This window comes from Paramacrobiotus metropolitanus, unplaced genomic scaffold (genome assembly GCF_019649055.1).
Source record: "Paramacrobiotus metropolitanus isolate TYO unplaced genomic scaffold, Prichtersi_v1.0 Parri_scaffold0000055, whole genome shotgun sequence".
Taxonomy (NCBI): domain Eukaryota; kingdom Metazoa; phylum Tardigrada; class Eutardigrada; order Parachela; family Macrobiotidae; genus Paramacrobiotus; species Paramacrobiotus metropolitanus.
Genome location: NW_026570275.1, coordinates 93,781 through 119,815, shown reverse-complemented (window position 1 = coordinate 119,815; position 26,035 = coordinate 93,781). Strand labels below are relative to the sequence as shown.

The window sequence follows — 26,035 nt, the reverse complement described above, 5'->3', positions numbered from 1 at the left end:
ATCTCTACTGCCCTGTCTGTCTCTCTGCTCGTCCTCGCCGTTCATTTCCACTTGAAATTGTTTTTTCTCAGCCGGAAATGCTACCGACACGTGGGTGGTACGGATCTGCTAGTGATACGAATCCTGTTGGCACTGCTAGCCACCCTTGGTCTGCTGCTGGTGAAACCGGACCTGCTTTTTCGTTTTCGCAAATTCAGGTCGGCGCTCCCCTTTTGACCGTACTTTGGGAATGGCTCCGTGATGCCGCGGAACGAACTCGTGGTAAACGGAACACTGGCTCCGGAAGAATATAGCCAAACGGAAGCCCCTTTGAATCCCTACAAAGGGAGAATTAACGGATTCCGGAGGACCTTCGTAAAAGCTGTGGAATCGTGGGGAGCATCGATGCGCCCGGTTATTCTGGGGTTTTACGGATGGATCGGCTTTGTTTTCCTGTTCCACTCCATTGTCGCCGGTGTGTTCTGGACTTGCTTGGCACCATTTGGTGAAGATTACGACAAAATTGCGGCTGATTCGGATGAGGAGATGGGGAGCACGCTGAATAGCCATCCTTCAACGGAACTGGATTCCACTGGCGAAAAGTGCGCCGAATGTTCAGAGGAAGCCTGCCGGCCGATCGCATCCATTCATGCATATAAAGGGGTGATTGCCTTATACATGATGTACATCATTTACTACTTGATTCATTTTTAGCAGGAATTCACTGGAATTGGTGGCAACATTCTTGGTACAAAGCAAAATTTTTCGTTGGCTGCAGTTGTACTTCAGATACATAACTTAACTGGTGGACAAGTTGATTTTTGCAGACTGTACAATTGTAACTGTAACAACCAACATGGAGGAATTTATTTGTGTGTGATGATGTGACATAGCAACGTATATTAAAGCGTATGAATGTTGTCTAAGCGGTTCACCATGTGTGATTACCTGTTCTGACCAGCTAGCTCACCATGAGCGTAGCATGACTAGACACATTTATCGGAAGATCGGAAGATGCCCATTCTGTTTCTAAACCTGATTTTAGTTTTGGTCTTTCGTCCATTCGTACGGGACGTACTAATAAAGTTAGGCCTGGGATCTGGCCGCACAGTAAACTGGTCTAAAGCTAGATCCAGAATGGATCCAGGGACGGAGACAGAAACGGAATCTATCCCGTGGAGTGAGCAATACGATCTGGATTGCGAGCTATGCGGAAACACAAAACGTCGCACCATAATCGCTGACTTTTAATAATATTGAAAGTCTGGAGACCAGAAATCAACAAGTGATCGGCGCAGCTCGATCGCAAATCGTAGAGCCTATTCAACAGTGTGTAACACTGTGCAGCACGTGCTAAGCCGCGCCCACTAGCCAATCAGAGCGAGACACAACACAGACACGTAATCCAGCTGGCGTAGCGTCGCGGACGTGAACGCTAGTGAACCCCCGCTCACATGCCTCTGGGGGGATGCCGAGCTCCGTTGAGGCTGAACATACTCCCGAATCCACGAAAAGACGGCGGTCGCCGGTGTCTGTGCGTGCTCAAAAACATCAAATCTCTTAATCCATTTAATCACATAATTCCAAATGCACAATGTGAAATAAAGAGATCTGTATTAAAATACTATTCCGTATCAATTCTAATACAAAAACAGATCAACAGTTATAAGATCAACAAAAGTATTAATCAAATGTAGACTAGGATCCTCCATTTCTGACTCGTAAAGGTCACAGGTCCTGTCCACCGTTTTCCGCACTTTGGCCCATTCCGCTCGCTTGAGCAATTCCGCGCATCCATAGTGCGACTTTCATCACAATCCGCTTGAGAATCAGGTGCGTATCAAGTACGACTTAGGAATACTGCTTCATTCTTTGGAATAAGGTGCGTATCAATTGTACGACTTTCAAATGAGATCCATAAAAGTCATGGAGGGACGTCATGCAGACAAGCGTAGTTCGCTTCCTCCCTGATAAGGTCATCTTTCTGTTGAGATGATCCGGGATGTGCGACTCATTTGGGTTAATGGTCCCAAAAGGTCATGCGACTTGAATTCTAATACGGTGACTCTCTTGGGCGGTAATGATCCCAAAGGTCATCCAACTTTTCTTCAACTTCCATTAAAGGTCATGGAGGAACTTAGCCAATTTTCTGCGGCCGTCAAGCGCTTCTTCGCTTGCCTCCCTGGTAGAACTTGCAGGTTGACCTTTCCGTCGCACATCCCACTTCAATATGCCTCGAGCGGCCAGAATGCCGGCAGAGTTTACCGTAACATCTCTGATGGGGCCGGCTAACTACCGCATTAAATTTACCCCATGACGCTTCCACATTAAATCTTTTACTCTTGTTCGCCGCTTGTGGCCCAGCTTCCGTACGAGAGATCCGGCTTGGTTACCGCTATTTCTCTCGTTGACTTATAACACTGATTCGCTTGGGAGAGATTGCCGGCATAGTTTACCGTAGCAACTCTAATGAGGCCGGCTGACTGCCGCATCAAGTTTACCCCATTAAAATTTCCACCTGTTGTCTTTCTCTTTTTCGCCGCTTGTGGCCCGCTTTCGTATTCAAGAGATCCGGCTTGATTACCGTAGTTTCTCTTGCAAATTTATAACACTGAATCGCTTAAGGAGGTGAGCCGGCTAATTGCCGTAACAACTCCCTTGGGGCCGGCTTTATAGACCGGATCAATTTCAACCCCAATAGATGCTCCACATGATTTCTTTCAGGCAATTCTGTGCTATAAACGCTGAAAACAACAATACACGAATACAGTTTATGTGAACAAGTCACGTCGCCTTTATACAACACCATTTCTCATTCTTGTGACGTACCGACAATTGCCGTAGACGCCCTTTTTAATAGTGTGATCCTAACGATCAACACTATTCCATTTCATTTGAATCGTCCTCGCCATCTCTTGGCGGGCGCTTCTTAGAACTTTCCGGTTGATTGCGGTCAGATGTTCGGTCGACCGGTCCCGTTACATCAACTCCGATGACCTTTGTCGGGTCAACTTCCCGCTGGCCACGACCTTTCCCTTGGCGACTGCGCTTAACCGCCTCAACTCGATGACGCGCGTCATTTTCTTCTAACCGGAGTCTCCGGTTATTAGGGTCATCCGCCAGTCTCCGTTGCACGTCGGCGAGGTTATCGCGGAGTTGCTGGTTTCTTAGGCCGCGCCGTCCTATCTGGTTAGGAGCGCGTTCCGGGCGTCGATCACTTTTCTTTACAAGGAATTCGTCGACGTACATTTCAACTCCGTCAAAAGGTTCGACGTAGTCACTTCCCATGGTGTCTTTGATCTTATTAATCCTCTCTTCAACCTGGGAGGCATGGCGTTGTGTAAGATTGCCCTTTTCCATTCTTATCTTACACTTTTTCAGCGCCTTTCTTGCCGTATGGGCTATTCCAACATGTTCCATAGGTTCGCCCAATTTCGCCACGTGAGGTCGAAAGAGTGGTGGGATATCGTCCTTCATTGTATTGGACACCAACTGGTTATGTGTCTTATAATGTGCCAATCTCGCAGCAAAAACCTTTTGCCCCATCCTTCTTGCGGCATGGTCTTTAGGATCCACTTGTAGTCCGATCGATGCTCTTGCTGCGAGCAACTTGAAGGCTGGATTCACGTGTCGTAAAACAAACTGAGCCACATATTCTTGTCGTTCGGGATAATCTCTATAATAGAATTGTGTCATCCCGACTGGGTCAGTCGTATCCAGTGGCACGTCCAACAAATTCAAATCCAGCAGACTATGTAATCCGTTTCGTCGGACAGGGAGGTAACAATCCCTTGCTGAATCGCGGGGAATGTATAATTGACGGAAGCTTCCTTGTTCCACTCCCTCTTTAATTTCTTTCGCATAGCCCGAATCGAATAAAAATTGACGCAGCTGGTTCAGAATTGTATGGATCTTATTCGCATCCGCCGAATCGTCTTCGATCCCCATGTATCGGCAAATTTCTGTCTTTTGTTCATCGGTGTCGCGCATGTCGTATACCATATCGATTGTGTCGGGGTGTCGGTTATTGAATCGAGAAGTCGTTCGCCGATCAACTTCGCGACGTTCATCCGGTTCGCGCTGACTTTCTTGTGCGCTTCGTTCTCCTGATTCTGCCTGCGGCGGTTCATTACTCGCCGGTGTGGCCGGTTGGAGGTCGCTGTCCAGAATTACGTTTCGTCGATGCGTCACATTTGCTTGGGACGCTTCTGCAATTGAACTAGCTCCTTCCATTGGGTCATCGTCTTGAGCAGCGCTAATAATTGGGTCCACCACATGGACAGTTGACTCCATTCTTTGATACTTTGGGGGTGAGTCTTCCCTTTCTGCGCTCGATGACCTTTTACTGGCGCTAGATTCAAAACCCGCATAATACCTGGCTCTTTCCTGCCAGCGTTTATCCTGTGGGTCTGGTGTTCGATTTCGCGTGTGTTCGCGTCTTTTATCCCATGACCTTTCAGGTGTTGACATTCTAACGTTGCGGTTACGGAATCCAACTTCCAACGGCACCTGATGACCTTTCTTTTCAGGCTCTGTGCGGTAAGTCTCCGCACGCCGTTGTTCCTCACGTCCTCTTGTCGCTGCTAAAATCTTTGCCGTATCGATTTTGCGCTGAATACTCGTCTCAGTTATCTCGTTTCCATGACGCACCCAGCCTCTTCCGCCACGATAATCGCGATCGCGGGAACGTTCGCGTGACCTTTCACTACAATAATCCCGTGTCCTTTCGCGGGAGTGTTCACGTGACCGTTCGCTTCGTCTTTCCGAAGTCCGCTCATGTTCGCGTGAATGTCCGCGTGACCTTTCTCTATGCGGAGGCGAACGAGGTCGTGTAAACCCGTCATCTCGTCTAAATCCTCTAAGCGCTTGCAGTACATTACTTTCGTTTTGACGGGATCTGCGCAGCACTTCCATACGTTCTTCGACTGCCTTCTTTATGTATGGCGCGGGAGCGAAACCCTTCTGCAGTCTCAACTTTTCCCGCAACAGCGCATCGAACAAATCCTGTTGCATGGCAGCCGGATCACTCGTCAGCGTGTCGATTTGAATGATGAGCGACTGGCGTATCAGCTGTGCTTCGTCTTCATTGAGGCTGGCTGTCGGTACAGTCGAGCTCGACGGATTGGGCAGCGCCTCCCGTGCGGCCTGTTCGCTCGCCTTTTGATTCGCCGCATTAATCTTCGCTCGGAGTTCAACCTCCAACTGTTGTCGTCGCATCTTCTCCTGATCCTCCTCAAACTTCTTACGGTATGCATCCGTTTGTGGGCATTTCAATGGCTCCAGAGTCTCGTCCCAGCCACTTTCGTTGTTCTGGATCGCTTCCCGGTAACGATCCTCGAGTAGCATTCGTTCTTCCACTGGAATGCTACCGTAATTCCTCGCGCTGATGAGGTTTCGAAAAACGTCCATGTTCCCTCGTTTGGCTTCCATTAATCCCATGAGTGAAACAATATGTGGGTCTCCCAACTTGTGGACACATGCGTAGCACGGGAACTTCTTATCGACCTTTCTGTTATTGCGAAAGCAGTCCGGACACCTTGGGTTATAGCCCGTAGACTGATCGACGTCCGTTTGAAGTGTTCCCTGGCTTCGTCGGTTGGCTTGACCTTTTTGTGCCATCTTTCCGTTTAAAATCTGCAATTAAAACAATCCATCATAGTAACCTTTCTGTGTAAATCGTTTCCATTCTTATCCATTATCAAGGCTTCTCTATCATTTTTACGCCTATTCCGTTACTGAGCTGAGACTTTCCTAGCTCCTGTGTCCCTCTCTATCGCTATAACGTGGTGACCTTTCTCACGTTATCAGCACTTTCTGACTACTGTGACCTTTTCTATTAGTCTTATCGCTGCTACTTCTCGCGTTGACCTCTTCACTTTCAATTTTCCATAAAGCTTTTCTCATTTGTTTTAACTATTTTATGCTTTCTGTAATAAGCAGGGTTCATTACTCGCTGCCTATTACACTCGTCCCATTTATTCAGACTCTTTCGCCGGCGGGTTATACGGCCTGAAGTCAACTCGGCCGTCCTTGTTAATATGCAGTGCGTTTTCCGCGATCAGAGCTTCAACGGCGTTTTTGATCCACTCTTTATCATTTTCAATATTCAATTCTCCCAATTCATAATGGACGGCCATGAAGTTCGAAAGGTCATTCCAAGACGCTCCATTGGTACCGCCAATGGCGTCCAAAGCCACATCTGTGATGGCTATCTTCCAGGCCTCCAGCTCCATTTTAAGTCTGGGTGTGCGGTCCGTGCCCTGTTTCGGAAGGTAGTAAATAACTTTGTTGTCCTTGTTATATTTGCATCCCAACTTTCCTTCCTTATACGCTCGTTTAAGGACTCGCTCACTCATGCTGAGTGACGATCTTCCTTTGGAATTTTCGGCGACTTGTCTTTTCAGTTCCGTCCCGAGCATCTCGTGTTCTCTGGTAATCTGAATCGCCGCCTGGACTTCGTTCCATGTTCGGTTATTCACGTCCAACGGTGCTCCTAACGTGTAATCTGTCGGCTCTTTCGTTTTTATACCGCTAGTCTCCGTTTTCTGGGGGGATATTGCCGAGTCCGTTGGGTCAGTTGTCTCCATTTCATCAATCGTCAGTTTTGCCATTGAGCCAGATGATGACTGAGCAGATTTCGGTTCATCGGCTTTCTCTTTCTGTGGCAGAGTCTCATGACCTCCCACTTCACCTGCCGACTTCGATCGCTCTTTCTCAAAAGCCTCCTTCAATGGTGCGAACAATGATTTCTGGTACACCTGTCGCGCAGATGCAGCTTCTGCTTCTGCCGCTGCCTTGTCCATTGGGAGCATGACCTTTGCTTTCTCCCCTTCTTCTGAAGTCCCGTGACCTTTCGGTTGAATTTCTTCCGTCGCAGTTTCAGATGTTTCTTGACCTTTAGGCTTTTCTGTCACTGGTTCCAGTAGCGTTGGGACAGCAGAGGTGTCGTCGTCACTCTCCTCCGATTCCACGTCCATCGGTCCTTTCTTTTTCGTCGCTTTCTTAGAAGAAGCCTGGGCGGCTTCTTCGTCAGCTGTTAACTGTGCGATCCGATTTAATATGGGAGTTGTTGGATCTCCGCTCGATGGAACTTTATCCATCTCCTGACTGTCGGACATATTACAGTGAACTTGTTTTTCCGGCGGTATCAGGCCTACTCTCGTATATCGAATCGGATAACCTTTTTGTGCGTTCGTTGTGGAAAGGATGTTCCGTTTTATCATCCTGGGCAACACGCGTTCAGTGGCCGTGTCGATTTCCTTTATCAATCCCTTTCCGTCATTCCACACGGCATTAATGTATTGGCTGATCCGGTGACTCGTTGACCCCAACGGGCTTGTCATTCCCGCGACTGCCCTTTCTACTCGCATTGAGGTATCTTCGTTTGGAGTCGTCAGCGACTTGTCCGCACTTGACGGCCTGAATAGTTTAGCCTTATACGCGAAGTTCGGGTGTTTCTGAATAAGTTTCCCCGCATTCCGAGCGTATTCCAATACCACATCAAACTTCTGTTTGGTGAAGCTACGGTGCATTTCTTTTCTCAAGTATTTCTTTAAGCCCGTTCTGAATTTTGATGTTACTGATGTCGTTCGTATCCGTGTAAAATTCTTCTCCGCTCCATCGAACGCATCAATGATTTCGTCAGTCGTGGTCAAGTTATCGCTGTCTGGGTCTTCAAATTCCGCTTCATCTCCCGAATAATCAAGTTCACTTTCTCCATCCGGTTCGATATAGTTGGCCATTGCCAGTGCGTCAATTTTCATGGCCTCTTTCCCTTTCTTTTTCGATTTGACGGGTTCGCTCTTTGCTTTTTTCCCTTTTTCCAGAGCCTCCGCTAGGCTTCCTGGTTCCACGGTTCTTGATCTAGTCGTTTTCGGGTCCGTATGTGATCTCGTGCTAACCGTCGAAGTACTTGGAAGGCTTACTTCCGAAGCTTCTGATTCACGAGACATTTCTCGTTTTGCCTTCTCACGCTTTCCTTTCTCCTTGCGTTCCTTCGTAGTAGATGCCGAGATAACCACTGGGACAATCTGTTTCACAGCTATGACCTTTCCTTTGGATGTTGACGGCTCAGGCTCGGTGACCTTTAACTTCGACGATGTAGCCGATTCAATGACAAATTTCTTCGGGATTATAGGTGTGGATGACTTTTCTTCAATGTTTCCAACTGATTCTTCCAATATTTCGACATCATGAGAGGGCGGTTCGTCTTTTTTCTTCCTCTCTCCTTTTTGCCTCCGGGTATTTGTGCTTTCGCTTTCATCACCGCTCTTTTTCTTCGTATCTTCATCTTCCTTTCGTTTCTTTAGGAAGTCGCCTTTCTTAGCCCTTTCACGGTTCATGGCTTCATCCAATTTAGCCGTTTTCCTCGGTGTAATGACCACTTTTGGAGGCGGATTATCTTCCTCATCCAGTTCCTTCTCTTCGTCGGCCGGTCCTTCTGCCGAATCGTCACTAACTTCCTCCTCTTCTGAATCATCCTGGTTCGATGGTCGTCGGGTACTCTCCGTTCCTGCCGCTTCGGCTACGGAGGCCTCTGCCATCTCTCCGGCTCCACTTTCCTGTGCCGGATCTAGGGCCTGACTTTCCAAGTGCGGTGTTTCTTTCGTTTGTCCTGTGTGACGATCTCATAAGGGGTTTTTCTTCGCGTCATAAAACACCGTCTTGTACGCTCCGTTTTCCATTTTTCTTGTGAGTCGGAAATGGGCTTCGTCTATCTCCGCTCGATGTCGCATCATGCTGATCAGCGTATTCGCTTGAACTAAAGGATCTTGACGTTCGCTCACTGGTATCAAGTTCCACAACTGTTCAAGTGCTGCCCGATTGGCGTGCTCGGCGCTTTCTTCTGACACGTCCCATGGAGCGTATGGAATCGGATCTCCTGTGATCGGGTCGACGATTACTGCGGTTAAACAATCCGTTGTCCCGTCGCCGAAATGGATTGTCAGTGTCACTTTTCTGCACGTTCCATCGGTATATTTCATGGTCGACTCATAATCGTCCAACGTTCGCTTATTGGGGTCTGGATCTGCTGTCGATTTTGGCCGAATTCTCTCTTTCGTCATCAGTTTCCCATCCACTGTATATGTATATGCCAGGTGGTCGTCATTTGTGCCCACCATAATACGGATCCACGCGTTTTCCTCGGTCGCGACTTTGGACACCACGTGTTTCATCATCTGAATCAGGACTCTCGGATTATGGCGCTCTTCCGGGGGAATGAACTGTAACGCCTCATTAACCTCTGTCTTTGACCTTTCTCCAATCTCAGTTTTGACTGACTTATCTGCCATAGGGTTGTATGAGTCGATCTCCTTATTCGTCTTTTTATCGACTATCCGAGCGGTGACCTTTCGTTCGTTATGGTCAGTTCCAGTGTATTTGACCGTAAAAGTCCGACACTTCGGGAATCGAACTGAAGCGGCTTCTGGATCCAACGGCGTGGGTGGTACGCTCTTTCTACCCACTGGGATCGGTGCTTTACTCGTCGTGACCTTTTTCGTCCGCTGCTCTTTCTTGTCACTTTCTTTTGGACTGGTCGTCGGTGAATTTACTCTTTTTCCGCTTTTTACGGTCCCGCTAGACGGCTCCGTAACCGAACTGGTACGTCCGCGTGCTGACCCTGCAGTAGAGCTGGCCCGTGACCTTTCTGCTCGTTCGGTGAGTTCCGCCTCGATTTTTCGCTTTGCGTCTAGGAGAACACTATCTGACATCTCCTCTACGGGTGCTTCAACTAATGCCTGTGATGGCCCCGCTGCGCTGCTTGTCGAGGGTCCTCTCTCTTTAGGAATCGTCTTAAGGAATATCTGTATCTTCTCAATCATCGGTGGCCATTTTCTGTTGGTTAAAGCCGGATGGTACTGTTTCATCGAGGCAATTCTGATCGCTAGCTCTTTACGTTTAACTTCAATAGTTTTAGTTTTCTCCTTCATCGCGATATGGACTGCTTCAATAATCGCATCCAAACTCATTAATCTCCCATAGAATGCATGTTCGTCTTCGACTCGCATATGGATTCTATAGAGATCCCGACACATACGGTTGAAATCCCGGATGGCCACTGTATCAGCCGCTGTCAGTTCTTCTTCGTTGCTCACTATCACATTTAATCGCGCGTCATCCTCTTTCATGTCTAGCGGGAGTTTCGGTGAATAATCATGTACGGTTGGTTCACCCGGGGGCGTTGCCCGTAGACCATCTGGTCCGACCTGCTCCAAATTTGGGCCCAGCGACGGCAGTACGCCTCGCGGTCGTGGTGAATCGAACCGGTTTCTCCTCGCCTCCCTCCCTTTTGTGGCGAGTTTCGATGGGTCGTTGCGCTCCCAATTGCTGTGGCGTTCTCAACCGCGGTGCTCCAATGTTAGATAGTGACAAACCTCCTGTTTCCGGGAAGGGTGGCAAGATCGGCGACGCCCTTTGGGACTGCACTGGAGTCGCTAACATTCCGCCAAATCCTCCATGTCCCATAAATCGACTCGGTGTAGTCTGTTGCGGTGGCGGCATCAACATTCTTGCCGATCCCATCACTTGCGGTGGTCCCATCAGTGGGGTATACGATCCCGGATGCGATTGATAATGGGCGCTCGTTATCTGTCCCGAATACTGGGTTCCGGCAGATAAGCCGTGGTGCACCCAGTTAACCGTGTCTTGATAATCGTTGGCTGTCCCGGATCGTGATACACATAATACCCCGGGCCGCCGTAATAACCTCCTGGCCTGGTTCGTTCTGGCCGTTCCGACTGACGACGTCGACCCTTCACCGTATGAAGTGTCATACTCATATTCTTCCATTCTCTTTGGGGTCGATGTCTTTAAGCGGATGGTTTCAATACTTTCCGAATCCGAATTCTCTGAATTCTGTCGTTCCAATCTGTCCATTAACTGAGCTTACCTTCTGTAATAATGAAACAACACTGGTTAGCTTTTTTAACGGTGATGACCTTTTTACACCTTCCCAACTCCTATTTTTAGTGAAGTAACCCCCTATTCGTATTTATGTGGGTTGATTTTCTTTGCGTCCTTTAGTTATCCGATCAAGGAGTTCTTTGTCGGCCGCATCTTCAACTTCACCTTTCTGGGTCAGCAATTCTGTAGGAGTCAATTTCTTTCTCTTCTGTTTAGCCTTTCTCTCCTCGATGGCTTTCGCTATATCACGGCCCAATTGTTCAGCTTTTGATTTGACCGCTTCTATTTCCTCTTTTCTCGTTTCTATGAGGTCATTATCATTCACCGTAGCAGTGCGTGGTTCGAAAAAGGATTGTTGTAAGTCCTTTTTGGAAATACGCTCTGGTACTTCGCCATCGTTCTGGCAGCTCGGTAATGTGACAGGAAGGTCACCAGTTTCCGGTGACCTTTCTGCCAGATTCCCAGCTTCCGCGTTCAATTTTATTGTAACCGCTGTCTCAAAGTCTTTATCCTCTTTCCTCGGTCTCCCTCTCTTCTTTTTTGGTTTACCTGTGTCAGGTAGCAGAGAGCGTGGTTCGAAAAATGGTTTCTGTTGTGTGACTGAGTCATTTTTCGGACTCCGCTCTGATTCATCTCCTTTTCCATTAGCTTTCTCCGTTTCGGGAAGCAAAGGTGGTTCGAAAAAAGATTCTGTCGAGTCTTTTTGAGTACGTTCTCGTTCTACTGTTCCTTGTTCCATTTCAGGTAGCAGAGGTGGTTCGAAAAAATTCGAGGTACGCTCTGATACTTTTTGCGAATCTTTCTTCTCAGGTAATGGCGGATGCCACAGCTTCAATCGGTCGATCGAGACCACCTTTAAGTCTGCTTCCTTCTTCGGGTTCTGCTCAATCACCTCAGCTTCATTTGTTCGCGGGAAACTCAGAATCTTCCACACTTTATCGTATTTCGACTTAAAGTCTGATTGATTTTCTTTCTTCCCTTGTTTCGTATCCTTTGGTAATCGTATCAATACAAGGTCGCCCACTTTAAAGTTCGGCTCCGATTTCTTCTTGTTGTAAATTTCCGCGTTCTGCTCGTAAGCATCCTTGATATTGCATTTTGCCACTTCTTCTGCAAAGGTCAAGTTCTTCTTCGTGGTCTCTACCCATTCGTCTGGAGTCCCATAATCGTCGGGTATATTCGTTTTTGTGACCACATCTTCCGGCATTGTCATTTCTCTGCCGTGTAGCATATAGTAGGCTGAATATCCAGTTGTGGCGTGTACGACTCTGTTCATCGCCGAAATAACATATGGAAGGTACTTGTTAAACTTTCTTTCGTTTCCCGCTTTCAAGTACTACGCCAGGCCATCCGCAATCGTCTGCATCTGTCTTTCGACTTGGCCTTGACCTTCTGGATGGTATGCCGTTCCAAATGTGTGTTTAATCTTAAACACATTGGTGACCTTTGTCAAAACTTCAGCTGTGAAGTGTCGTCCACGATCCGTGTGTAAGATGTGTGGTGCCCCGTGTACCAGTATCACATGCTTTACGATTACTTTTGCAAATCCTTTAGCCGTTGCCGTCTTCATCGGTACAGCGATCACATATTTCGTCAGCTGATCGATAAACACCGCTATGTACTTATATCCACGTTTCTTCGATGGTAACAGTGGTCCCTTCAGGTCGGCATACACTCGGAAGAACGGATGTCCGACTTTTATCTCCTGTAGTTTACCGGGTGGACATTTCCTCGGTGTCTTGCGAAATTGGCATCCTTGACAGGCGAGTATGTAATTCTTCACATCAGTACTCATTCTGTCCCAATAATAACGCAGTCTTATTGCTGACAGTGTCTTTTCAAATCCCAAATGTCCTGCAGCTTTCTCGTCGTGCAATGCGTGGATTATCGCTCTTCGCATTGACAACGGTACCACATATGACCTTTCAAGTTTCCCATTTTTATCCTTTACTCGGTATAGTATGCCGTTCCACAACTGGTAATGAACTTCAAATTTCGATCTCGTTTCAGCATCTGGTAGATGTTCCAGTTCATCTATTATCATTGCCAGATGGGGATCTTTCAACTGTTTATTACGCAACTGCAAGTTCGAGTCATCTTCCTCTTCTTCATCACCTTGCAGGTTGACAATGCGGACTGTCGCCGTACTGAGTTCATTCCAATCTTTGATGACCTTACAACGTGGTAATGGCTTATACCTCTTTTTCGTCTGTTTCGGAAACCTCAGCAACTTAATCGGACACTCGTTCAGCGCTTGTGTAACTCTATCCGTTTCCCAAAGGTCATCTCTATTCTCCGCTAGTTCACTGAGTCCGGTGACCTTTCCATTTTGATCTTCGGATTCCGCGTCAAGTCCGGTGACCTTTAGGTCGCTAACAGCGGGCAACCAGCTTTTTACCCGGTTCACTTTTGCCTCGTTTTCAGCCGACTCATTCGCCGTAGCAGAAGTGACCTTTAAACGTTTTTCTCTCTGTTCCACCATCTGTAGGAACAGCTGTCCAATTTCGATTGCTGGTTCTTTCGTGTCGAATTCTTTCTTATAATCTTTAAAATTTGGAATTTCGTCGAATTCTTCTTCATGACACGTTGGCCCTTCGATCGGCGCTCTTGATAACGCGTCCGCATTGTCACAATATTTTCCCGGCTTATACTCGATTTTAAACTGGTGACCTTGCAGCGCCATTGCCCATCTCGTCAAACGCGGGTTCATTCCAACTTTATTCGTTTCCGACCTCAATAGGTTGGTCAGCGCCTGGTGATCCGTTCTTACGGTGAATTCCGCGTAGTCGATGAATGGCTTGAACTTTCTGACAGCAAAGACCACTGCCAGACATTCCCATTCCGTTACACCGTAATTTCTTTCTGCTCCGTGTAGGACGCGACTCGCATACGCGATTGGATGTCCATCTTGTGACAGCACCGCTCCAATTCCTTCTTTACTTGCGTCGCATTCAATAACGGTCGGTTTCGCGGGGTCAAACTTCGCCAATACTGGACCTTCACACAGCAGTTGTTTCAAACTGTTGAACTCGTCTTCGTGCACTTTCGTCCAGTCTTTCTTTACTTGTTTGTCTTGTCTCAACAGCTCATACAAATGACAAGTCTTCTGTGCATATCCCATTATGAACTTGCGATAATAATTCGCCAGTCCAAGGAATGACCTTAATTGTCGTTCAGTTTGAGGTCGTTTGAATTCTGAGACCGCGGTGACCTTTTCCGGATCCATTCTAATTCCGTCTTCACTGAGTATATGACCCAGAAATCCCATTTGTCTCATTCCAAATTCGCATTTCGTTGGCTTTATTGTAAATCCCGCTTCAACTAGACTCATTAAGACGTTTCTCAGATTCTGCATGAAAATCACCCACGTTTTTCCGGCGAAAATTACATCGTCGATGTACCCGAAAACGCAACCCTTTCTTTTCGCTTTCGACAGTACTTTATCCATGCACAATTGGAATGTTGCTGGTCCATTACAAACTCCAAATGGCATTCTTTTAAATCGATACATTCCGTCTTGCGTTACAAAGGTCGTCTTGTTGATTGACGCTGGATCCATTGGGATCTGCCAGAATCCCATAGTATTTGTTGCCTGCGCAAGCGTCGAGCAACTCATCTGGATTCGGTAACGGGTAATTATTCTTTCTCGTTAGCTTGTTAAGCATGATGTAATTGACACAAAATCTGGTTCCCATCGTTCCGTCGCCGTTCTTTTTCACAGCCAACACGACTGGAAAGCTCCACTCGGCATCTGACGGTTCAATTACATCTTGTGCCAACATCTCTTCTATATGCTTTGTGATGAATTCACGGCCTGTCCAACTCGTTCTGGCCGGATTACATTTGACTGGTTTCGCATCTCCCGTATCGATAACGTGAGTAACCCCTTTTACATCTCCATAAGGTTTCTTGGACGTCGGTAAGACCTTCCAGAATTCCCAGAACGCGTTATACACGTCGTTCTTTTGTTCCTCAGTTAGGTCAGGTCCTAATTTCAGGTTTCCAATTATCTTTGTCAGTTCAGCTTTCGTCGTATCGTCCACCTCTGGGTCCTCGAGCACGTTCTTTACTGTCCCAGCATTGACCTTTACGTTTTTCATATGTTCATACGGTTCAACGTATCCGAGAAGCTGATTTTTCTTCACAACCCGGTATTTGCTGCTATGATTCGCGATGACGATTTCAAAGTATTTTCCCCTGTGATCCGTCACACCTGCCAACGGTTGCACCTCAGTTTCCACTTGTGGGACCGGTGTAAACATCAACTTGTTCTGAGCCGGTGCATATTTTCCCATCTTGACCTTTACCCGTGTGCAGTTTGACGGTTTCAATTTAATTCTTTGGTCACTGTAGACCTTAATCACATCTTTCGACATTCTAGCCTTTTCCATTTTCAATCTTCTGACTTTAATTTCTTTTTCTTTTTCTTCGTCCACTTCGTCATCTTCATCCAGATCCATTAAGTCTTCTTGTTCTGAAAGGTCACCTACGCCTGAATCTTCTGAAGTCGTTGAGTTATCGCTTGAACTCGTCCATTCCGAGTCCGAATCGCTGCTCTCGTATTCTTGTGCATCGGCTTGACCTTTGTTAGCCTTTTCAAGTGGACGCTCATCAACTCCTTCGTCTTCTGATGAAAGGTCACTTTCGTTTTCTCGCGAATCACTAAGTTTTTTCGCTTTCGAATTTTTGAGCAGAGGTTTGTCCGCTTCCTTTGCCTTGCGCCCATTTCGTGCGGCGATTCTCGGTGGCTTCTTGTTACCCGTACTCGTGTTGACGACCTTTCTGTCTGATCAGAGTTTGACCTTTCTTCGTCCGATTTTGACTTTTCTATTTTCTCGAGGTTCGTTAATGGCTTTTCGGTCGACTCGACCGGCGGACATTCCTCACCGTTATCGAGTGACCTTTCCCCGTTTTTTGCTTCAGTTACTGGGTTTTGCTGTTCATTCGATATCCTTTCGACTTCCTCTTTAAACTTCTTCCACATTTCTTCTCTGCCCGTTAACATCTGTGCAATGTCGAAGGCCGATTTTGAACTTTCTTGTGTTTCGTTCGATCCTCCTTCAGCTTTCTCTTTGGCTGTTTCTTTCTCTGCTTCTTTTGCAATCACCTTATCAACTTCGTCCTGTTGGACCGTTTCATAACCTTTAGGTCGTTTAGGACTAACGAAGACACAATTTGTCATCAGCTCTTCAGTGACCCAGTCATCACTCGGAATCGTTTCGTACATGTACCACGTATCACCACCTCGTTCTGGGTAGTCGACTCCATCTGGATCTGGTGCAAAGGTCACCTTTTTCTTCTCCATCAATTCCGGTAATCTTCTTTTCCGGGTTACTTGCAATTCTCGCATTTCCTTTGTATCGAATGTGGGAATCTCCGCTTCGAATTTCGTCCAATATTTTTCAAATATGTCCCAGTCATTGTCTTTCAGTGCTTTACAGAACTCCGCCACTAATTCATATACCGGTGTGCCGAGTCCCGTTGGAAATATAACCGTTCTCCCTTGACCTTTGTACATGTGGTTTATGCGAAAGTCCCAGAACAGTTCTATTCTCGCTTCTTCCCATAGCTATACTTCTTCGTTCATTGCGTCTATTTCTCTTTCGAGTTTCCGTTCCGTTTTTACCGGTTCAAAGGGATCTTGGATTCCATTATCCGCACGTTGCTGCCAATGGTTCAGCCATTTTCCTCTCCCCATAATAAAGTTTTTCACGCATGACAACCAAGTCCGATATCTATTCCAATGATACCGTTCGATGTGTGGCTTCCACATTTCGTTTGTCCGCATGATGCTCTTCGTTTTCTCGAGGACTTGACCTTTAAGATTTGATAATGCAGCGTTACATTTCGGCCATTCTGAAAGGTCATCTTGGGAGGCGTCTTGGCAACATTCAGTGCATTCCCATTGTGGTTGCACTCTACACGGATCCAGGTAGTAACCGTGTCCGCAACTCCCCATTCGTTCTTCTGGAGTTAATATCCTTCGGTTCGTTTGCTGGTTTGCGATCTCCTTCTCCTGTGTTGTGGCTTTCTGCTCAAATTCGACTTCTGTTACACTCGCATCGTCTGAGGATATTTCGATCATCTCTGTTCCATTGTTCTGTTGGTGACCTTTCAACTGTTCAAGTGCTTTATTGCGGATTTCGCTCGCGAACATCTGTTCTTCTTCAGCTATTCGTTTTAATATCCGTAACCTTTCACTCTTTCTATCGTTCCCGACTTTAGCCGTCTTTATTCCCAGTGCCTCTGGTACTGGGATAGGCTTTGCCCACTCCATGCCAGGCACAAGCGATTGTTTCGCTGCAGCTGTCGCTTCTTTCTGTGTGGCAGCTATCTCTTCAAGTGTTGGTGACCTTTCGTCGTTTCCGGTATCAGATCGAGGTTCGAAAAGATTCGGGGTACGCTCTGGTACTCTTTGCAAATCTTTTTCTCCGGCTTCATGTACATTAGCAGATCGTGGTTCGAAAAAGGTCTTGCTGACGTTTTTCGGATCCGGCTCTGGCGCCAAATTCTCAACGGGTGACCTTTCATCTTTCGTTCCCAGTGCCTCTGGTACTGGGATAACTTTTTCAATATTTCCATTTTCATTTTTCGTTTCCAGTGCCTCTGGTACTGGGATATTTTCTTCCTGCTGTGCTTTTGTCACGTTCTGCTGCACTTTTGTTACTCCCGGTGCCTCTGGTACTGGGATGACCTTTTCTCTTCCCTTTTGTGTCAGCAGTGTCCGGTTTAATGTATTTTCAATCTCCTGTTGGATCAATTTCAGCTGCTCAAATGTCGACAATTCTTTTTGCGCCACCTTTTTCTGCTCCTTTCCCGGTGCCTCTGGTACTGGGATTAGCACCTTATTATCAGTCTGAGCATTTCTCGTCTGTTTTACAAGTTCGGTGACCTTTCCGACTTGGACTTTGGCGACTGGTTTGGGGTCATCTTCTTTTTCTTCTTCACCTTCGTTATCCATCAGTACAAACTTCTTCTCCAAGAAGTCAAATCCCAATAACACCTGGACGTCATCACATTTCGGTCGGACGTAGAAGGAATGTTCACTAGTCTTTTTTCTTAAGGTCACTGGTGCAACGCAGTAATGTGTCACCAGGAATCCTGACGTTCCGCTGATTCCGTTAATCTTCACCAGTCTGTCTGGTGGCAATGGGAGCATATGAAGTCCATTCTTCTCGCAAAACGGTTTGCTGATCAGCGACGTCTCAGCGCCGGTGTCCAACATTGCGTTAACCTTTATGTCTCCCACTTTCACTTCATGTGTGTACGCTTCAATTCTTTTGGGCAATTTTCCGTTTTGAATCTTCAATGTGTGTATCTTGCATTTCACAGGAATTAACGATACTGGTCCCGGATCCATATCGGGAAGCACTTGCCCTTTCGCTGAAGTACTGTGACCTTTCAGTATTTCGCTCAGCTTATCAATCCTGTGTGGGACGTTAGTTCGAACGTCGTAGAATTTTTGCGGCTTTTTCTTGTCTGCTGGCTTCTCTGCAGCCGTTTTACCACTGGTGACCTTTTCAACATTCTGCACTTGCTCATTTGCTTTTGTGCCAGCCACGTGACCTTTAGTTACTTCATTTATCGTCTCATGGATCAGTTCCTCTTTGCGGTTTTCGTTTCGTTTATCTCGCAGCTTCTCAATGACTTCACTTGTTATTTGGTCAGCTTGCTTCAATTCATCTTCTTCGCTATCTTTCATCTCATTTGGTGACCTTTTATATGTTACCATGTCATATCCCTTTTCGGTCATCCATTCAATCACCTTTGCAGACACTTCATTGTTCGTTTTCGTTGGATCAGTTTGCGAAGACATCCCGTCTGTTCGGGCTGGTGACTTGTCATTGGCGTCCTTTTGTAGTGCTTGTGAGAAGTCCCGTGACCTTTCAACTGCGCTACTCTGTTGCGTTTGCGCCATCTCATTTAGCCGTTCCTTTTGTTCATTTTGCGCTAAGTCCTGTGACCTTTCATTGCGCTTCATGACAAATCCGCCGCCCGTCAACTTTTGTATGGGAACTTTTTCTCCATAATTCGGCGGTTTATCTTCCGGCGGTGCGTTTCGCGGGTTATTCCGGTCAGCTTGTGCATTCTTGTATTCAGTTGCGTTGAATACTGGAGCAAGGTTCGGTGACCTTTTACCTTCTTTCCCGGTAACCAATTCTTCCAGTCGTTTTCTCTCATGTTGCGTTCGCAGTTCTCGCATGTCCCAGTAATCTTCTTGTGACATTCCCGCTTTCTGCTTTGCTTTTGGCGTTACGGGTATCCACATCCCGTGATTCCCATTCGGTCTGTAGGCTGCCTTTTGCCATATTTCCTTCCGTTGCAGCGTTACTGCATCCACAAGTGAGTCATCGGAGTTCTGCTGTGCCGGTTCGCTATTATTCTTCTGCGCTGTTCGCAGCGTCAAGTCTTTTTCTTGACCTTTTAACACGACGCTGTCGCCGTGACCTTTAGCGTTCGCACTCGCTCCTTGACCTTTCACTTGAACTTTTCCTACGGAAGGTGACCTTGCATCTCTTCTGTTAGCAGTGATATTCTGCTCCGTCCATTTTTGCCTTATCAACTTCTCATCTTCGTCCTCTGAGCAATTCCAGAACTTTGGCTTTATATCTCCGTAACAGTCACAACGTAACTCATTCGCTTTGTTATTTTCTGCCAAATATTTCCGGAATTTCGCATGTTGCTCATTTTCTTCTTGTGTCGTGTCGTTCTGCGGTTTCTTCTGGTTCAACAGTGCCTGTTGAATCTTCGCATTGCGTAATGCACGGCGTTCAGCCAACACCTTTTCGCTGCAATACGGTGACCTTTCATTTTGCTGCGCTGTTCGCAGTGTCGCGCTACCGTCACGACAATTTCCACTCGCAGTACCATTCTGCGGTGACCTTTGGTCCCGTTGCGCGTTTCGACTCGCAGTACCATTCTGCGGTGACCTTTTATCCGCTTGTACTGGTTTCCCGATAACCAGTTCGTTTTGCTGCTGTGACGGCATCCTTATAGCCGTTTCAATTTCCTTTTGCAATGACGACATCCATTTAGCCGTTTCAATTTCCTGTGGCGGCATCCATATAGCCGTTGCCTTTGTCGCATTCACTGCAGTACCATTCTGCAGTGGTGACCTTTCCGTTCCCCGTTTATCCGGTGGTTTAGGGTCGGGTCGATCAGTAGGCTCACCGGCGCCTACTGATCTTGCCCGTTTCCCTGAACCGGCGCACCTCCTTGTTGAGCGCCTTGAACATTTCCTTGTACATTTCCTTGTTGTTGTCCGATATCATTAGCCGAGTTCATATTCTGTCCGCCGCCGCCGTTGTTGTATTGGCCACCACCCTGTTGGTAATTTCCTTGGCCACCTCCATTTCCACCGTTTCGGTTGCCGCCGTTCCAATTTCCGCGGCCAAATCCTCTGTTTTTCCCTCTGTAGCCACCGCGGTAGGCGCCACGATTGCCACCGCCTTGGCCACCTCCATTTCCGCTCCCGTTTCCATAATTCCCATTCCCATTCTGATTTGGGAAGCTGGCTTTATGCTGGTACCATTGGGCGATGATGTCATATCCGTTTCCCACTGCTTGACGCCAACCACCCAGGCCGCGCAGTCGTTGCCATTCTCTGAAGGCAAACAGATTCGGGTTCTGTTCTGGTGGTGTGTTCGCGAACTTGCATCCTTGCGTCTGGTGATTGCCATACATACAGTATTGGCACATCTGCGCATTGTTCGCCACCCATCCGTCAATCATCTGGAACTTGAATTCAGTTCGTGACCCTTGATTCTGCTGGAAGTTGTTCTGATTCCCTCTGTTCGGCTGAAAGTTGCCTTGTCCTTGGCCTTGATTCTGGAAGTTTCCTTGACCTCCGTTCCAGTTTCCGTTTCCATAACCGTTTCCACCGAAATTTCCGTTACCCATTCCTTGTTGTGGTAACCCAGTATTCATAGGGGCCACATTCTGTGGTGCTGGTGGAGCCACATTCTGAAGTGCCGGTCTCACTTGAGCCGCCGCCTGTATTGCAGCTACCATTGCATATGTAAGTGGCTGTCCCGTCTGGCTGTCGATAAAGGTCACTTCCTTGGTGACCTCTTGCATCGGAGCCTCCCTTCGGTATTCAACCGGCTGCTGAACTGGTGCTGCCGCGACCCTTTGTTGTGGCACCGTTTCGACTTGTCCAGACCGGATGGTCACGTAATCTTGGTTGCGTTGACTTTTGGGAGCCTTGTATTTCTCTTCTCCAGCTGACCAATGTCGGAAGAAGTCTTTAATTTTGGTTGGCGTTCTGCACTGCTGTGTACGCAGTGCCTTATAAAGGTCACTGTCGATTCTGCATCCTTCGATAAGGAAGCCGACTGCTTGCTTCTCAGTAATGATCCTTTTCGCCTTGTATTTCATGATCGCTTGATAAAACTGGTCAAGCGATTCTTTTCCAAGGTCGAATTTCCTTGCCATGGCTTCTCGTAAGCCAAGGACTTCTTCATCACGGTCGCCATATTCATCCTTGAATTTGGTCATCCATTCTGTAACCGTATATTCGATCTCTTCCTGGAGTGCGATTTCTCTCTCTCCTTCGAACCAGATTTTTGCCGGTCCCTTCACCGCGCTAGCTATTTCGATTAAAATTTGATCATCAGTTAGTCGGTAGGTTCGCTGCGTATCCCTGACCAGTTGTGTCCAGCCATTAACTGCATCGCGACTTCCATCAAAGGTCACTAACGTCGTTTTCCGAGCCATCGAATTGAGCGCTTTTGTCAATTGCGCCGCTGTGGATTCTGCTGTCGGGTCATCCTCTTCTTCGCTATTTTCATCGTCATTTTGGTTTCGTTTCGCCTTTCCGTAGCGGGACTTCCGTAGGCGCTCTTGCCGGCTGGAGGGTCTGTCCCGTCGGGCTTCGTCGATGAACACATTCGTTTCAATATGCGGGGGAAATTGGGAAGGATCGCCCCGAATCATATGCGGGTAACCTTCCGATGGTGGCTCTTTGTCTTCTTTGACCTTTTCACCGTCCTGTTCTGCTTTAACATTTCCTCTGCCGGTGCCAGTTCGTAATGGCATTTCAAAATGGAAGCTTTTGCCCGTGCCCGTTTCATGCGCCTTGCTGTAACTGGGCGGGGGAGACTCCACTGTCGCAGTTCGAACTCCATATTGCAACAACTGTTCGTCCTTGTGTTTTATCGACATGTTGAGCGCCTTATTTTCTTCCTCGAGGCGTCTGACTTTAAGCTGGAATTCTTCTTTCTCAGTTTTCAAGTTCTGATTCTCCTCCTTGACCTTCAACATGTGTTGATGGAGTTGGAAAGTCTTCTCCTGAATGACCTTTTCAGTGTCATTCTCCGTCCTTTTAATGTGTTCCGCCAACTGGGTCACATCCCTCTCCAACTTCATGTATTCCTCGGCTGCTGCTTTCAGCTGATTTTTCGTCTGGGTGACCTCGTCTTCTCTTGTCATCACTGTTTGGGTCATATCAATCAGCTCCGTGTTGAGCTTGATGATCTCCTGTGTCTGCTGGTGGACTGATTCTTGCCACTCTTTGTCTTTCAGTTCGAGCGCCGTGACCTTTACGTCCAAGAGGTGTGCCTCGTGTTCCCACCTCATGCCCTGTTCGGCAATTGTCTTAGCGGCTCCTTTCAACTCGGTATTCTCTTCGGTGACCTTTCCGATGTTTTCTTTCAGCACCTTATTCTCTTCCATGACCTGTCTTATTTCATTGCTCAACCGTGCGCCTTCGGTGGCTGTAAGATCCCGCAGGTCCTTAGCCACTTTGACGGCATCGTCGGCTCTTCTCTGACGGTCCTGTGATTCCTTCTGGAGAGTTCAGATGCTCTCATCTCGCAGCTTCAGGTCGTTCCTGAGCTTAAACACTTCGGTAGTGTTTATCAACAGTCGCTAGGTTGCCTCAGCGAGTTTGGTCGCATAATCGTCCCTCTTAGCTTCGGCTTCGGTGACCTTCTGTTTCAACGAATCGCATTCGTCTTTCAATTCGGCTAAGTGTCGTGACCTTTCCGCTGATTCTTCCGACATACCCTCGTTAAGGTCATTGACTGCAAGATGACCTTCCATTTCTCTGTCATCTACCATCTTCAGGTATTCTTCCGCGAGTTCTCTTTGACGTTCATATTTGATTTTCCATTCGTCCGCCGTGCTCTCCAAGTCAACCTGTTGTTGTTCCAATTCATATATTCGGGTTTCCAGCGACGACAGTTTTTCCCGGTTTTCTTTTGTTCGTTTCATTGCCTGACTTTCCTTGGCCTCGAGTTCGTTTTCCAGCTCCCTCACACGAGCCCGCAGAGTCGTTGTGGGACTGTTTGGTGATGGCGGTCTAACATTGATGACCTTTCCAGTTTTCGTTCGTTCAATAAGGTGCTCGGGTATGTCCTTAAACGGTGTCATCTCTTCAGCACGGTCAGCTTGTCTCATCGCGGATTGGAACGACATATTCATCGTCGTTTCATCATCCGTGAAGTACGATTCATTGGATTCATCTGAGACCATTGGAGTTGCCCAAAGGTCATCGTCTGCCGTTTTGTCATTCAATGAAAGGTCATCCAATCCAAGTTCAGCCAATTCCTCTTCGGTGACCTTTGTCTTTCCAGCAACCCTTTGAGCCAGGTTCACGTTTTTATCCTGCTCTTCTGTTCTGACAATGGTAGCATCCAACTGTGATGCCCCAACTGCCTCCGCTTCCATTTTTGTGGTTCCATCCTCACCAGTGACCTTTTCTGGTTCATCGGTTTACTTCCCGCCGCAGACGCGAGAGTTTGCTTTCCGTCTCCGCTGGAGCTCTCTTCGTTCTGTGTAGCTCCAAGCGCCACTTGGTATGTGCTGTCGCTGCCTTTGCTGTCCTTCCTTGCAAAGGTCACGGCCGCTCGGGTCTGTCTGTCATGTCCGACTGGACGTGCGAGCGACTTGTATTCCTTTTTATAAGGATCAACTGCGCTTTGCTGTGATCCTCGGGAGCTCCTGCTTCCCTGGCTGCTGTTAGATGTCGGTTCCGCATTATCTTTGTCTTTGTCCATGATGATCGGATAACTTTGGACGCTCCTGCCAATTGTTCTCACACGCACGTTATTGTATGGTTTATTTAATTCACCTAAAGGTCACTTTATGTTCTACGAATTTATTCTAAGTCCTTGTTAAAGGTCACTTTTCGGTTGAAAAAATTCGACTAAGTCCCGTTTAAAGGTCACTTTTCCGGTAAAAAGTTCGAGAGATTTGCCCTAAAGGTCACTTTTCAGACAAAACTTCGAGAGCCTTTTTACAGTTCAGAACACTTTTACGAATGAAATTCTACAGCTGCTGATACCGCTGTACCACTAATTGACTAAATTTCAACTTCGTTAAAAGGTCACTTTTTGGGTCAATTTAATCAGTTCCAACTTTTTGGTAAAGGTCACTTTCCAGCTCAATTTCTGTTAAAGGTCACTCTCCAGCTCAATTCAAGTCAAAGGTCACTTTCGAACTCAATTTCAGTTAAAGGTCACTTTCCAGCTCAATTTCTGTTAAAGGTCACTCTCCAGCTCAATTTTGGTTAAAGGTCACTTTCCCTTTCAAATATCTCGTCTCAATTCAAATTTCCCTTTACTGTTCAAGTTCAGAGGAAAATCCCCATTTACATTGTTTACTTCATTCCTATTGGTCCGCTAATTCAATTTACTCAGTTCAAATTCAGACCAATCACAGCTCAGATAACTGACCAATAGCGTTAGTCCACTTAGATTTTATATCAACCTGACGTCGCGGTCAACGGCCAGACATGCGTGCCGCGTGCAAAACTCCGCCTACTTCTATGCTCAGCTCAGTACGGACAATTAAAAATTGACGATTTTACCGTCTAACCAATCCCGTAATTATTAACGGTTTTCTACCTGTTAACCGTCCATCCTTTCCGCGTTCCACGGGAAAAATGATCCGAATGATCCAGATTCTTCTTCCAACTCCGCTCCCGCGTCGCCGCTGTTCCGTAGCGTGCCTCGCGCTATTAATCTATTACTGTGCCGGCTGTGCCGTAGCAACAGTAGTGCTCTACAACCAGTTTGGAGGAGTCTGATCTGTCTTTTCCCGTGCGCCCCTTTCGGCGCTTCGCCTCTTGTGGCCCACGGCTTAGGCTTCGCTGAAGCCTTGCCGAGTATCGGTGACACCAGTGTAGGTCTTCGCTGAAGACTCTACACCGAGGAACACCGACGACTGAACTCTTGAACTCTTTCACAGCTGAGGAAACAGCACAGGTCTTCGCTGAAGACACTGTACCGAAAGCCAAAGCTAGTAATCCGCGTCAGATGAGGAACTTGCACCACTTGTGGTGTGCGCTTTGCTGTGGAACAGACCTGCGCCTTGCTGGTCGCGGATAACACGTTGAATAACAGGCCAAATATGCCTGACAAATCAAATCAAATCAATCAGAGAACCGCTGTCGGCTCTGCTACCATCTAAAGCTAGATCCAGAATGGATCCAGGGACGGAGACAGAAACGGAATCTATCCCGTGGAGTGAGCAATACGATCTGGATTGCGAGTTATGCGGAAACACAAAACGTCGCACCGTAATCGCTGACTTTTAATAATATTGAAAGTCTGGAGACCAGAAATCAACAAGTGATCGGCGCAGCTCGATCGCAAATCGTAGAGCCTATTCAACAGTGTGTAACACTGTGCAGCACGTGCTAAGCCGCGCCCACTAGCCAATCAGAGCGAGACACAACACAGACACGTAATCCAGCTGGCGTAGCGTCGCGGACGTGAACGCTAGTGAACCCCCGCTCACACTGGTGTTTCTCGATTCTGGTAATTGTAATCACAGCTTTCTTCGTGACCTTGCATCCTTTTCCAACCTGAACAGTCGTAAGCTCCCTCGAAGCGCTGAGTAAGCAATTGGAGTTGAGATGCTTTATGAGCATCGTTTTAATATATAGATATAAGTTCGCTCCGTGATCCATTAAGACACTGATTTAACGGGGCCAGGACAGCCAGAAATAGAAAAACGCATTTACTCGTAAAATGCATAAAAATGATCCGCAATAGTGTATTTTCGGCACAGCAGAAGTGCTTTAGGCAAGCTAGGTCGGATTATCTTGTTATCTTGACCCCATACATGACTGCAACCGTATGCAGGTACTTGCATCATTCAAAGAGCTTAGTCACACAACAAACCGTAGTTAACCATTTCATTAATA

At 47.2% G+C, this 26,035-nt stretch overlaps 3 protein-coding genes across 3 annotated transcripts; all 3 read right to left on the bottom strand.

Moving 5' to 3' along the window:
• Positions 1-1,103: 1,103 nt before the first annotated feature.
• LOC129592724 (uncharacterized) lies at positions 1,104-25,591 on the bottom strand. Its single transcript, XM_055488828.1, has 2 exons — positions 24,732-25,591; positions 1,104-5,613 (listed from the first exon to the last, which is right to left on the bottom strand). The coding sequence occupies exon 2, from the start codon at positions 5,596-5,598 to the stop codon at positions 2,860-2,862; it is 2,739 nt and encodes a 912-aa protein (XP_055344803.1). The 5' UTR covers positions 5,599-5,613; positions 24,732-25,591; the 3' UTR covers positions 1,104-2,859.
• LOC129592748 (uncharacterized protein DDB_G0286299-like) lies at positions 5,607-8,522 on the bottom strand. Its single transcript, XM_055488862.1, has 3 exons — positions 7,560-8,522; positions 6,295-7,238; positions 5,607-5,613 (listed from the first exon to the last, which is right to left on the bottom strand). The coding sequence occupies exons 1-3, from the start codon at positions 8,520-8,522 to the stop codon at positions 5,607-5,609; spliced, it is 1,914 nt and encodes a 637-aa protein (XP_055344837.1).
• On the bottom strand, positions 22,717-23,911 carry LOC129592725 (uncharacterized). The gene has a single exon (XM_055488829.1). The coding sequence runs from the start codon at positions 23,551-23,553 to the stop codon at positions 22,753-22,755; it is 801 nt and encodes a 266-aa protein (XP_055344804.1). The 5' UTR covers positions 23,554-23,911; the 3' UTR covers positions 22,717-22,752.
• Positions 25,592-26,035: the final 444 nt, after the last annotated feature.

Excerpts from the sequence above, each read along its gene's own strand:
- LOC129592724 (XM_055488828.1), bottom strand. The coding sequence starts at position 5,598 with ATGGCACAAAAAGGTCAAGCCAACCGACGAAGCCAGGGAACACTTCAA.
- LOC129592748 (XM_055488862.1), bottom strand. The coding sequence starts at position 8,522 with ATGGCAGAGGCCTCCGTAGCCGAAGCGGCAGGAACGGAGAGTACCCGA. Across the intron at positions 7,239-7,559 it reads CACGGATACGAACGACATCA|GAAATCGACACGGCCACTGA; the intron begins GTAACATCAAAA and ends GGATTGATAAAG.
- LOC129592725 (XM_055488829.1), bottom strand. The coding sequence starts at position 23,553 with ATGGAAGCGGAGGCAGTTGGGGCATCACAGTTGGATGCTACCATTGTC.